Raw genomic sequence first — 13,490 nt, forward strand, 5'->3', positions numbered from 1 at the left:
CTGAGCCAACCAGGAGCTGATACAGCAGTTGGGTCTGGCCTGCCCCTTCCCACATTCCGCTGTGACCACCATGAGTGGCAGGGCTGTGGCTGTGACCCCATGACTCTGCAAAGCCCCATTGGCAAGGAGGTGGGAACTATATTTCTCATGCTTCCAGGTGCCTAATGGGGTTGGGGGGAAAGTCAGAACAGATTTAAGGGGTGCACAGGGGGGAGAGGTAGAGCTCAGTTGCATGAGCAGAATCCTTGAGCTGACAGAATGAAATACAGTAGTACCTCGGTTTAAGAACAGTCCTGTTTATGAACAATTCAGTTTACATACTCCACAAAACCAGAAGTAGTGTCCCAGTTTGCGATCTTTACGTCAGTCTATGAATGGAATCCGAACAGTGGAAGGGCACTGGCAGCGGGAGGCCTCATTAGGGAAAGCACACCTCAGTTTAAGAACGGTTTCGGTTTAAGAATGGACTTCCAGAATGGATTATGTTCGTAAACCGAGGTACCACTGTACTTGGAGCTGCATTGGATACAACTCAAAAGTAGCACACAATTAACAAAATGACCACGAGCACATTTAAACTAATGAAATTTACAAGTGTTTTGTTTTTACTTACTCCCAAGTCTAATTTGTGTTGTGTAGATGGAAACTAAGCTTCATTAAAAGTTTCTGTGGATGTTTCCCTCCAAACTTACATAATGATGATACAGTAGATATTTTCAAAATCAGCCTGAACATAAACCACCATAAGCTCCCTGTCTAGCAAAGAATTGTCTGTTCCCAACTTGGGCTCTTTTACAATGGTAGCAGTCACGGACTGTTCTGGAAAGGACTTACATCATTAGGCAGGGTGTTATTGGTGCTGTGGGGTTTCGAGCGCGTTTCACGCCGGCTGCATAAACAAGTAAACTTCCTCTGAGGTTAATTATGTTGCAGAACACTGGCTGAAGGTTTGCATGTCACCTTAGAGACAGGACCCCGAAGAGGAGAAGGAACAAGCAATGCACAGCTTGTCTGCCTGGAAGAGAGCCAGTTTGTGTCCTCAGCACACACAACACCCCCACCCAAGTTGCAGCTGCAAAGTCCTCTCTGCCCATAAGCAACGCAGAGAGATGGAATTCTGCATTCACCACTTGAGACAAAGACCCTGTTCATTCATGGTCATCGCACACACAAAAAGCCCTCTCCCCCCCCCCCTTGTTACTAGGTATTAAGCCATGTTGTGAGGCTGCTGCTGTCACCTCCACCACCACCGTGCTCAGAGGGAGCTCTCTTACTGCTCAGAGCAAAATGGAGGCGAAAGAGCAGCTGCCGCATAGGAGGCAGAACTAAGCAGGCGGATCCCTGGCTAACTCCTTGAAGTGTCTTTTGCATGGTCTAAACCAGAGGTGGAAAACTGGTGCCCTTGAAGCAATTTCCTTGGACCCTGGAGGATTTACCAAGGATGCTCCTTCCCCAGCCATCGCATCATGAAGGGGTGAGGGCATGTTGACAAGCAGGTGGGACAAAGTGCCAATGCCAGCCATCATCATCATTTTATTTGTTTGCCGCCTTTCCACAGTTTAAACAGTGCTCAAGGCGGCTTACAATAGGAAACAATTTCCATAATTACAAACATAGCAAGGTACAGTGGTACCTCGGGTTAAGTACTTAATTCGTTCCGGAGGTCCGTTCTTAACCTGAAACTGTTCTTAACCTGAAGCACCACTTTAGCTAATGGGGCCTCCTGCTGCCGCCGCCCCACCGATTTCTGTTCTCATCCTGAAGCAAAGTTCTTAACCTGGGGTACTATTTCTAGGTTAGCGGAGTCTGTAATCTGAAGCGTATGTAACCTGAAGCGTATGTAACCTGAAGTACCACTGTAGTCATAAAAATAAATAAAACACACCAAAAACTACATAACCAAACTGAACAATTTCCACATAAAAATAAAGATACAAAAAAATCAGTATCAGTAACAGCAGCAAAAACTCCCAACAAAACTCCCCCCCCCCAAATACCCCAGTCCTCTTGGGCAGCAGCAGCAGCAGTCCTTAAGAGCCTGTCAGGCCCCACCTTAGGCCAGGTGGAGAGAGGCAGAGCAGGGCCCTCAGGCTCTCAGCAGGTCAGCCAGATGGCTACAGGTGTTCAAATCCAATTGAAGGAGGCCGTCAAAATGTTACCAAGCATCTTGGTGCATGCATAGACACCCTATCCCTTGGCACATGGCAGGATGAGCTGGTCATTCAGGACCATGTAGGAATTCCACCCTCCAATCAGCATTGACCTTGGAGTGTTTTTGTTTTGTTTTGTATCTTGTCTATCCTGTACTGTCCAAGGAGTTGGTTCCAAGAGAAAGCAGTCACCCTGAAAATGAAGGAGTGGGGTTTCCTCAGAGCACTCTGCCATGGGTATCAAGCTGTAGAGGGCAGGAACTCTCTTGGGGACACGCCTAGCTCACCCCCCTAGAGCTGGCTACTTCAAGAGCGTGTATGAGTCAGGGAAAGGATCCGTCAATGCGCTATGAGTGGTGTAGGGATGGTGATGCAGAGGCAGTGCCCTGACAGCTTCTGGTTCAGAGCCAGGATAGAGCTTACTTGGAACAGGTTGTCCCTTAATGGAAATCCCCACACTGTAAATTAGCTAGCAAAGTTGTTGCTCCCTGCAGATCCTGTTCAATAGTTCATAAAGTTGTAGGCCTTGCTACCTCCCAAAGGTTGCCTCTTGCTTCTTCATTCACTTCTGTGCCCACAAATGTCTGAGCCTGGAGCTTTTCTACAAAGCCGGCTGCTTTCTTTATCTCAATAAGCTATGACGCCTTGAGGCAGGATGCCAGACCTTGGCCACTCCACAGCGCCCTAATTGCTGGGCAATTTGCCCTCGCTTCAGTGGCTTTTAGTGCTTCACTATGTGTGACTCACTCGGCTGAACTGTCATCTTTAAGCAAAGCTTCCCTTTTAAGGCATGTTAAGGGGAAGCACCTCTAACCTTACTCACTGAATAGACTCCCCTGCGGAAGAGAATGTGTTGCCTGCCCTTTGAAGGGCTTTCCTGGACAAGGGTGAAAAATGAAAAAACTTCTCACATTTCTCTTTAAGAGGGCTTGGCCTTTGCCTTGCAAAGATCTAGCAGAGCCTGGTACATCCCCACCCCATGCTGACCAGCTGGAAAATATGAATGAGAGAGATTTAAAAGACCTCATTGACATACGTATGCACTCAACATTACTCAAGCAAGATAAGGTCATCTTGGTTCACGGCTGGTTTTATAATTCATAGCATGTTACGCCATGGATGGCCAACTCCAGCATTTTCCCTCTAGACAACGTAACAAGGGCTAGACCAGGACTGGGGAATTTTTTTAGCATGGGGGCCATGTTTCCTTCTGGGCAGGCATCTGAGGGCCACATGCCCGTGTTGGGCAGGGGCTAGAAGTGAAAGTGGTCAGAGCATCAATGTCAGTTTTACTTTTGTACAATCAGCATTGACCTTGGCATGGTTTTCTCCCCCTGCCTATTCTGTACTGAGCAGGCAGAGAGTGGTACCTTATGGGATGGTGGCCACCAATGGATTCGTTTTGGTCACTACAAGAAGGGACATTGTGGGCAAAGGAGAGAGCAGGCAAGATGATCAAACAGCCTGGGAATCAAGTATCAAACTTGGGAAGGGAGGGACGGAGCACTCTTGGGTACATGCATTATTCGCCCACCCAGAGATAGCTAACTCACAGGTTGGTGTAAGTAAGGCATGGCATCCCTCAGCAGGGGCTAGTTTCTGCACAACCTCACAACCCCTCTGCCCCCTCCATTCAGCTAAGCAAGAAGCATATCAGAGTTCAAGGATACATTCCAACCAGACAAAAAGATTCAGAGGGTGAAGCATTGGGGTTTGCAGCTTGGGGAGCAAAGGGGTGTCTTGAGGAAAGTCCTGAGGCCCAGACAGAGAGGCTTGGAGGGCCACATTGAACCCCATGCCTGAAGTACTCATGAGTCAACCATATGAATTAGCCTCCCTCTTTTATTATTATTGTTGTTGTTGTTGTTGTTGTTATTATTATTATTATTTTCACTTATTTCACACACTTCACCAGCAGGTTCCAAGGTGGGTTGCTACAATTTAGAATTGAACAAATTACAGTTAAACTTACAGTCACAGAAACAGGGCCCAATTCAAGGACAATGCATGTAATAATTGAGTTTATTGAGTTTGTGGTGGTCACAATGGCTTTGTTGTTGTTGTTTAGTCATTTAGTCGTGTCTGACTCTTCATGACCCAATGGACCAGAGCACACCAGGCACTCCTGTCTTCCACTGCCTCCCGCATTTTGATAAAACTCATGCTCGTAGCTTTGAGAACACTGTCCAACCATGTCGTCCTCTGTCATCCCCTTCTCCTTGTGCCCTCCATCTTTCCCAACATCAGGGTCTTTTCCAGGGAGTCTTCTCTTCTCATGAGGTGGCCAAAGTATTGGAGCCTCAGCTTCAGGATCTGTCCTTCCAGTGAGCAGTCAGGGCTGATTTCCTTCAGAATGGATAAGTCTGATCTTCTTGCAGTCCATGGGACTCTCAAGAGTCTCCTCCAGCACCATAATTCAAAAGCATCAATTCTTCAGCGATCAGCCTTCTTTATGGTCCAGCTCTCACTTCCATACATCACTACTGGGGAAACCATAGCTTTAACTATACGGACCTTTGTCGGCAAGGTGATGTCTCTGCTTTTTAAGGTGCTGTCTAGGTTTGTCATCGCTTTTCTCCCAAGAAGCAGGCGTCTTTTAGGGTGTTATTTTATGAAATCATTGCTCTGGCATTTAGCCTACCGAAGAAGGGAGGACATCCTTCTCCCTGGCATTTACCTGGATGGGGATAGGGCAGGGTAATAGGACAATGAGCCTGGGAGCCAGGCCTGTGTGGGTGCACCAGTGGTGGCAATCCAGTGCTCACACTGGTGTGTCTGCACAATTGTGACCTCACTGCCACCCTGCCCCATCCCCATCCAGGCAACCTGCATTGATGCCAATGACTGCCCCACCACAGATGCACTTCTGAAAATATGTTGCACATTTGCACAGGGCGGCACTACGTCTAATACTGACATAGAAGTGGCATTAGGAGAGAAAAGGCATCTAACATCTGTGGAGAGGGAGAAAAGAGGTGACTAGCCCAAATCATGTTAGTGTGATGATCCTGCCGAAATCACGTTCCTGGAATGGTTTGGAAACCGCAGTGTTCTCAGAAAGGTATCCGTCTTGTTGCTAGAGAATATATCTTGAAGGTTCAGGTTCAAGCAACTTTTTCTCTTGGGGAAACTTTTGTTTAAAATTTCAAAAAGCAGCTGAAATTTCAAAAAACAGGGAACATGGTATATGTCAGGTCCCAGGTATATACTGTACATGCTTCTGGAGAAACAGAAAACATGGTGTGCTTTATTTCTCAAACAACCTTTTTGGGTTTTTAACTAAAGAAACAGAAAACATTTTTGTATCAAAAGCCTAGAAAATAGTGCCTTAATGGGCAGCATCAAGTGGAGCCTAATGGATGCTTCTGCTGCCCTCTGGTGGAGCATCATTTGCTTTGCATCTCAGCACTCAGAAGGTCTTGTCTGAGCAGCCACACACTTCTCAGAGGGTGAATATCAGTTGTGGAGCTACAACCTTTACCTGGCCTGATCCAGGGAAATAGCATGAATCCACCCAATGACTTCATACTGAGCCATATTTTGCAGGGAGGGTGGCAGGGAAGAGCATTATTACACTTCTGGAATTGGCTAGCTGAAAGTGAACAATGCTGGCAAACAATAGGACCGATTCCTAGGCATGCTGAATGGCATTCTGGTGTGTGGCAGAACACACTGTCATCTTCCAAGTTCCTCTCTGTCCTACCTCATTTGTTGGAGATAACAGCTGATGCTTCTCTTGACTATGGGCATAGAGTTCCAGTTGCTCATCCACAGGAAAAGTTCTATCCTAAATAGAGGTTTTCTCAAACCTCCATAGACTTCCCAGAACTTAGATTGCAACTCTCAGCAGTCCCAGCCAATGAAGTGTACTGCTGGGGCTGCTTTGAAGAATGCCGACTTTTAAGGAAATTGGACTGTTTCAAGGCCAGTCTGGATATTGCATTTGCCATATGGAATTCTTTGCAAAAGGACCATAGCAACTCTCCCTATCTGTGACACCTGGAGAAGCTTCATTGGTAACTTGTAGAAGTTTCATTGATACCTTGCATGGAATCCTTAAACTGGCAAACCCAAACTTCCCTGTAGATTCCCTTCTTCCCTGTAAGATGCCCTTTCAGAGTCCACATTCAAGGCAAGATTCTGGAATTCCACAGCAAAGCTCCTCAATTCTTTAATAAGAAGAATAATGCAAATACACTAATGTATATACAGTGGGTTAATTTGCATTACAGTTATGAAGCAGCCACCATATAGAATGAGGCTCAAGTGCACACAGATATGTTATGATTGTGATACAGGAAATGATAGAGGAAGAAAACGCAACAGATGCTAAGAAGAACTTTATTGTTAAGGGCTGTTGCCTTCATGTTCTGTTTGTCTTTCTGTTCTGAACACCTTTATCTTGTACCCCACCCAGATATCTGTATTGACAAAGGGCGAGTTATAAATATTCATAATAAAATTATTAATTGTCCTGATTGTATGTTTCCCATAAGCATTTGGCTGCCACTGTGGGAACAAAATGCTAGACAGGATGGACCTATACACCCAGTTCAAACACAACAATAAATATTCGTTTATTATCACATGCTGCTTCTCTCTTCTCCAGCATAGCTCCAAAGAGGTGATTAAAAGTTTCCAGTTCCACTTTTTATTAACCACAGTTTAGTGTTGCACCCAATTCCTAAACCGTGGCTAATTTTAACTATGTTTTTTTAATAATAAACAACAACAAAAAACACACAAGCCAGCTTCATAAGCTAAGGTTTGGAGTTAGCTTGTTTCAATGACTATAGTTGAGACTAATCACAATGTTTCAGGGTTTCAGACTAGCAGTTAGTCTAAAGCAGAAGTGAAACTTCTGAGCTCATCCTTAGGCCAAGGAGTGGGCCTATCTATTGTATTTTAAGAGAACCTGCCTTTTATCACAGAGCCCCAGAAGAGGTGATAATCATATAAACATGCAGTACTGGAATCCAATTAAACAATTTAAATCAAACTAATAGAGGTCTTACAATTATCAAAGGCTAGGATAAAGAAGTGTGTCTTCAGCAAACAAACAACAGAAACCATATAATGAAGATGCTTGATGCAGCTCTAGTAACCCAGGACATCATTGGCCTACTTGGTGCCAAAAATGGGTTGCATGGAACAGTCCCATTTGGGGAGGGAGGGGAGGCAGACAAGAACCATCCTAGCACACAGGTAGGAAATGACATGGGGGAGATGTTCCTTGTATTCTTTCTCTGATGATTCTGTCTTCCCCGTAGGACTCTATGTGCTAATAGGAGCAGGCGTGCTGATGATGACCGTGGGGTTTTTTGGGTGCTGTGGAGCTGCGCGAGAATCTCAGTGCCTGCTTGGAGCAGTAAGTAATGAAATTACGGCTTTTCAGACATAATATTTTGTTACCCCTTTAACCTTGTGGCAGAACCGAAACACCTAGTAAGCGTGAGGTCCTCTCTTTTCCCCTTCCCTTCACACTCCAGCTTTGACACTTCCATCCTAGATTTCTTAAAACCCCAGTTCCCTGTTACATCTGAAAAGGGAAGATCTATACCAATGTCAGTTTACTAGCTAGAATCTTAAACCAAGATCAAACTATGATTTAAGATCCTCCATAATAAATCAACATTAAACAGGATTTCCTCTGTTTTGGACATACATAGGTTGCTATCTTATACTGAGTCAGACCATTGGTCCATAATGCACAATATTTTCTACTCTTAAGCAGGAGTCCTTCCCGGCCCTCCCTGGAGATGATGGGAACTGAACCTGGGGCCTTCTGCATGCAAAGCACATGTCACAGCCCTTCCCCTTTACCCTGTGGCCTGTGTAATATATTTACTGCAGATCATCAGGAGAAGGTTGTACGACCTAAGCCTGTAATCCTGTCTCCATCCTTTTGCAGTTCTTTACCTGTTTGCTGGTGATTTTTGCTGCTGAAGTCACTGCAGGAGTTTTTGCTTTTCTTGGCAAGAAAGCGGTGAGTTCAATGTTTGCTGTGCTCCACCCTATCCCCAGAGTCTCATGCTAACGAGTAGTTTATAAAGGTATAAAGCAAACAAAAGGTAAATGTGTCTTGGATGATAAACAGAGGAGGTTAGAACCAGATGAACATGGAGCTGTCATGGGTGTAGAAATCCCATTGATTCCAGCGCATTTGAAGGTTTACACCTAAAAACGTTAAAGTGTGAATTAAACAAACACATGCAGACTTTTCAGGGAGCCACTGTGGCAAATTCAAGTTTGCTGCTGGTGGAAACATTTATTTCTTGCATAATGCAGACTAAGTAGTTTATTACCCCAAATATAAAACTACAGTACCCTGGCAGATTTTTCTTGCCCGTCACCCATTGGCTTCACTTAACATGTTTGGTTGTGAGTGTGGTGGTGTTCCATATGAGATATCTCAGTTGGTAGAGCATGAGACTCTTAATCTCAGAGTTGTGGGTTTGAGCCTCACATTGGACAAAAGATTCCTGCATTGCAGGGGGTCGGACAAGATGACCCTTGTGGTCCCTTCCAACTTTACAGTTCTATGATTCTAGGAAATCTGCCAACCCAAAAGGTGGTCAAATTCCTGCTTAGCCTTTTTCCTTTGGTACCTTCTTAGCCAAGTCCAGCCCCCAGGTCATGCTGTGCCCCTGGGTTTACATTTCTTTAAAGCTATGCAGTAAAGTCAGATTTCTTCCCTTCTGCTTGTCTTTTTTTCACTCATCTCTCCTTCCTGCCAAGTAGTAGAGGGACCAAGAGCCTAGAGGGAAGCCAAGAAACTGCAGAATAGCCCCTCCAATTGTCAACATCGTGATCTCATTGAGGTTGTCTGTCTGGTTTCCGCAGGCTGTTGAAGAGGTCCAGCACATCTATGAGGAAGCTTACGAAGACTTTGTGAATAATGTGGGGACAAGCAACAAAACCCTTATCCAGTACCATGAAGCAGTGAGTAACTTCTGAATTCAGATCTTTTGCTTATCAAGGCTGCCTTTATGAAGTTTCAAAAGAAGGCTTTGAGTCAGGCATACTGGAATGGAGGTTAAGGCTTGCTTCATCTTCACTGCTCTGACCTGGTGGGTGCTCTTTACTTAAAGTACCTGAATTTCCCATTCCACAGGAAGTGGGCAAGATTCCCTATGGCATCTGGCTTAAGCACCTTTAACAATAAAGACCTTCGGTCTATTTATTTACATTTATTTATTACGCTGTTATCCTGCCCTTTTTTCCAACTAGTTCAAGATAGGGTGCGTAATTTCCTTTTTAAAAAAATCCTCACAATAACCCTGTGAGTTAGGTAAGGATCTGCCATAATGCTAGATAAAAATGGCCTAATCAAGCAGATATTTCTATTTGCATACAGATTGGAATAGTATGTGAACCCTGACTTCAATAAGTCCTTTAGTTTGCATGGTTGTGCTTGAATTCGCTTAGCTTAATTGACTCTGCTGAAAATTGAGCTTAATGAAATACATTCAAATTGTCAGGTTCAGCAGATTTTCAGCACTTCTTTCCCCCCCCCGCCCCCCCGACAATACTGCTAAAAAAATTTTTTTAACAAGAATATGCTAAACATGTCTGCTTAGAAGTCCAATTAATTTCCTAGTTAAGGAGCCTGTTGGAGACACTACCTTTGGCCTAACCTCTGTTACTGCTGTACCAACTAAGGATGTTGTTAGGAGCTAATATTGCCTGCATTTTCAGTGCTACAGAAGCCAGTGAGGAAACATCACAGGGAGATATGGACACATCAGACCAGTTTCAAATCTCTTTAAACTATCATCATGTCCAGCCTACAGCTGTGCTCAGATGAAGGTTTCCCCACTGTTGGTTGCACTAAACCAAGGGTTCAGGAGGTAGTACTCCATCAAAGAGATGCACAACAAACAGGGGAAAAAACAGTAGTAGAAGGGTAGACTCTGGGCAATATTATTGGTGCAAGTATATTTTGGAGCGTATGAAACTTTAGCCTGGAACAAGAGTTTAATGTGAATTTACAAGTTGATGAGAGAACACTGTTATGGACTGACTCATAAATATAATAAAGAAATTTATTATTTACGAGGGGGATTTCTTTATTTAAAAAATCTGTCTGGCGTTTGGTGGTTGTTTTTTAACATGTTATCTCTGTCTTTCCAGCTTCAGTGCTGTGGGAGAGGAGGAAACGATGCTGCAGTGAAGCCCACCTGTCCAAAAGACATTGAACAGCCCAGAGTAAGTGGCTCTGATGGACATGTTGCAAAAAATAGCCCTGGGATGTGATAAGACATGTAAGTCAGAGAAGCTGGTGGGAAGCCAGATGAAATGCTCTGGACAAGGGCCATTTGGCACTGGTCTTTTTTCTTTCCATTAGTCATTTGAGATGCTACTGAGGAGTATGCCAGCAGGACTGACTTTCCAGCAGCTGTCAACCGTGCTAACTCTGGGCACCTTTATAGATCTGAACAATACCACTGCAAAGCACAAGCAATACTTAATGAAGGGAGAGCAAATTCATTGGCAGCCTGCTTGCTTCCCTTATCCTTGATACTTGCTTGCTGATTCACATGTATTCCTGCTCCATGTCACACCGAGAAACAAGGCCTAATTAGGCAACACATGAAATACATTTATCTGTTTTTATCTGCGCTTCTTCCCAGGGCAAATGGCAGCTTTGTGGGAGAGGGGACTTTCCCTAGGACCACGGCATTGCAGGAAAGGGTAAACCCATGCAGTGCAGTCCTTAAAGGTCTCTTGACAAACAAGAGGCCTAGCAGAATCTGACGGAACCTGGCTGAATTAAATAAAGGTGCCCAAACTTTCATAGCAGGTTCCACCTAGGTAAGCCATGAATCCTCTTGGAGGTCTTAATTCTGTATTGGGTGAAATTAAGCAGCATACCTTATTCGTAGCATTTGCCGTTGTGGTGTAGATTCAGATTATGCAATTTGTGGCACACCGACTCCCTTCCTCTGCACTGTTCCTCTCTCTGCTTCAATTCTTGGCACACAAATGCCACACATCTTTGTGAGAAAACCAAACAGGAAATAACTAGGAGAAGCTGCAATAAGGAAAGGAGAGAAGTAAAGTACCTGGTATGCCCAAGATTGCTTCTTGGATGTTTGTACCTGTCAGAAGGAAGCAGCAGCAGCAAATTGATCCTTGTTTACAGGTTTCACCAAGCAAATTATAAGAGCAACATCAAAATCACAGCAAAACTTTATGGGTGCTATTCAATGCTATTCCTACTCAGAGTTGACCTATTGAAGTTGATGGACATTGCTAACTTAGGCTCATTACTTTCAGTGGATCTACTCTGAGTAGGGCTTGATTGAATATGTGTATGATCTTAAATGAAGAGTACTGTATAGTTTTAATAAAAGTCATCAGGGCCCAGGGCTCGGGCATTCTAGAGTGGTGATGTGAGGTCCAGTTGGGCTTACAATAAACACAAATATCAAACATTTAGGAGATTATGGTGGTTCAAGCCAGTGCTTCTGTAGTGGTGTGCTGGGTTGCCTGAAAAACCAGAATCCCAACCACAGCAAAGACAAGAAAGGCAAGATGGAGCAGAGAGACAAAGCTGGTGAGGGATGGGTGAGAACTGCTGCTGCTGTCACGAAGCTCCTCAAGCCACTCTTCTCAAGGGTAGCTCAGAGGAAGCAAATGTGGGAAGGCAATTCCTACATCAAACAGGACAGTCAGGGGCAGAAGTTGTGAAGAGGAAAGGGGTTTACTAAGGTAGATTTTCCCCATGGTTGCCGCCAAGATTGTGTCAACTGTGTCAACTGGTCCTTAGTAGAAACCGGAAGGGCTCTTCAAGACTGCTTTGATGTATAAAGCATTGTCAACACCTTCATGTCTCTAACAGAGTTGTCTGGCTGAAATCGAGACTCTCATTGACACAAATCTTCGTTTAGTTGGCATTGTTGGGATTGGAATCGCTGGGATCACAGTGAGTAATTATCTGATGACAATGCTGGTACTGCTGCTTCTGTTGTTGCTAGCCGTGTGTTTGCGAATCCCCCAGGTCCTTCCAAGCCAGTGGAAATCAGGTTGCTGAGGAGCTCAGAGTATGAATGTCCTATGTGTGGAACTTAGGGCTCGTCCTCACTTCTGCTTGTCCTGTGCCTTGAAAGTATAGGTCCAAGTGGTCTTCCACTTGGCCTGCTCTTTCTTGGCATGGGTCCAAGCACTTTTGCCTTTGCGCTGCTTCTTTCTTCCAGAAAACACGCTCTTTGGAGTTAAATCGGAGCAAATGGCAGTCCAGGGAAAACATGACAGAGGCAGCCCTGATTATTCACATGTCTGCCTTCATACTCTTCTGCTTCAGACACCTTTCTCCCCGGGTCAGCTCTGATATTGGAAGTAACTCCTATGAAAATTAGATCCCCAAGCCACTTGTACACACCCCATTTTGCACATGAGTGGGGTAGACATATGAACAACAAAATGGATGCCCTGTTCATGTCTAGTTGGGCCTGACTCAATGCATTCTGCTGAGAACATTGTTTTCCCCGCTCTGATGCTGGCTACTTAGCAAGTTGTACCATGTAGCCTCTAGGTGTCAGCATTATATCAATTTGAATTGATTTTATGTCTGTACTGTTGTTTGAACTCTTTCTCTCTCTATGTATGTGCATATTTGAAAATTGTTACAGGATGCCTCATAGAAAGCAATTCATAAATGAAATAAGTGATAATAATTATACACAAGACTGACAGTTGTAGCCGATCCTCAGGGCCGGAATAAATGTGGCCTTAATTGCATAAAAGGAAGCAATGTGCATGATTTTTTTTCATATTTAGAAAGGCAATGCAGGGAGTGCCTGCGTAGGACTGAGACATGGCAGATGGAAAAGTATGGTTTAACCCCTTCCCCTACACCACAATTTATATGAATAGTCCTCTTCCCCAAAGCTGCTGCCATGCCTCAGAGGGAAGCCAACAGAGGTTTCCCTCACAGGACTAATAGCAGCTCAAGGAATGGGATAGTTTCATCAGGATTGTGGTATAAATGACAATATTAAGACCCCATCTACCTAGCATGGTTTAACCCCCACTGCCCAGCAGCTATTTGCATTCTTTAAATGTGCATCTTAAATGCTTTCATGCAACTAGCATTGTATTTTAGTTTGGCTCTAAGTCATCATATGGGCAGAAACACACATCAAATGAACAGAAATTTGGATTTGTAAGGATTGCTCCAAGCGATATCAGCCATGCCCTGCTTCACATTAAGGATTAAGCTCCTCTCTGATGACTCGGCTCTCCACATCTGCCTGAGAGCAATCACTAAAGTTCTCTGAGCTGCCAGGCATAGTGACAAAAATCTCCCTGCGTTTCCTGTGCATCCTTTAAAATATG

The 13,490-nt window shown here is 44.4% G+C and overlaps 1 protein-coding gene across 1 annotated transcript in view; it reads left to right on the forward strand.

Annotated features, from left to right (window-relative positions):
• Window positions 1-13,490, forward strand: part of TSPAN2 (tetraspanin 2) — a 67,267-nt gene that overhangs the window by 47,511 nt on the left and 6,266 nt on the right. Inside the window, exons 3-7 of the mRNA XM_083508623.1 lie at window positions 7,421-7,518; window positions 8,062-8,136; window positions 8,994-9,092; window positions 10,284-10,358; window positions 11,995-12,078. Of these exons, the coding sequence (XP_083364749.1) occupies window positions 7,421-7,518; window positions 8,062-8,136; window positions 8,994-9,092; window positions 10,284-10,358; window positions 11,995-12,078 (431 nt within the window). The remainder of the gene's footprint in view (window positions 1-7,420; window positions 7,519-8,061; window positions 8,137-8,993; window positions 9,093-10,283; window positions 10,359-11,994; window positions 12,079-13,490) is intronic.

Source organism: Podarcis liolepis (genome assembly GCF_965112155.1).
Source record: "Podarcis liolepis genome assembly, chromosome: 6".
NCBI classification, from domain to species: domain Eukaryota; kingdom Metazoa; phylum Chordata; class Lepidosauria; order Squamata; family Lacertidae; genus Podarcis; species Podarcis liolepis.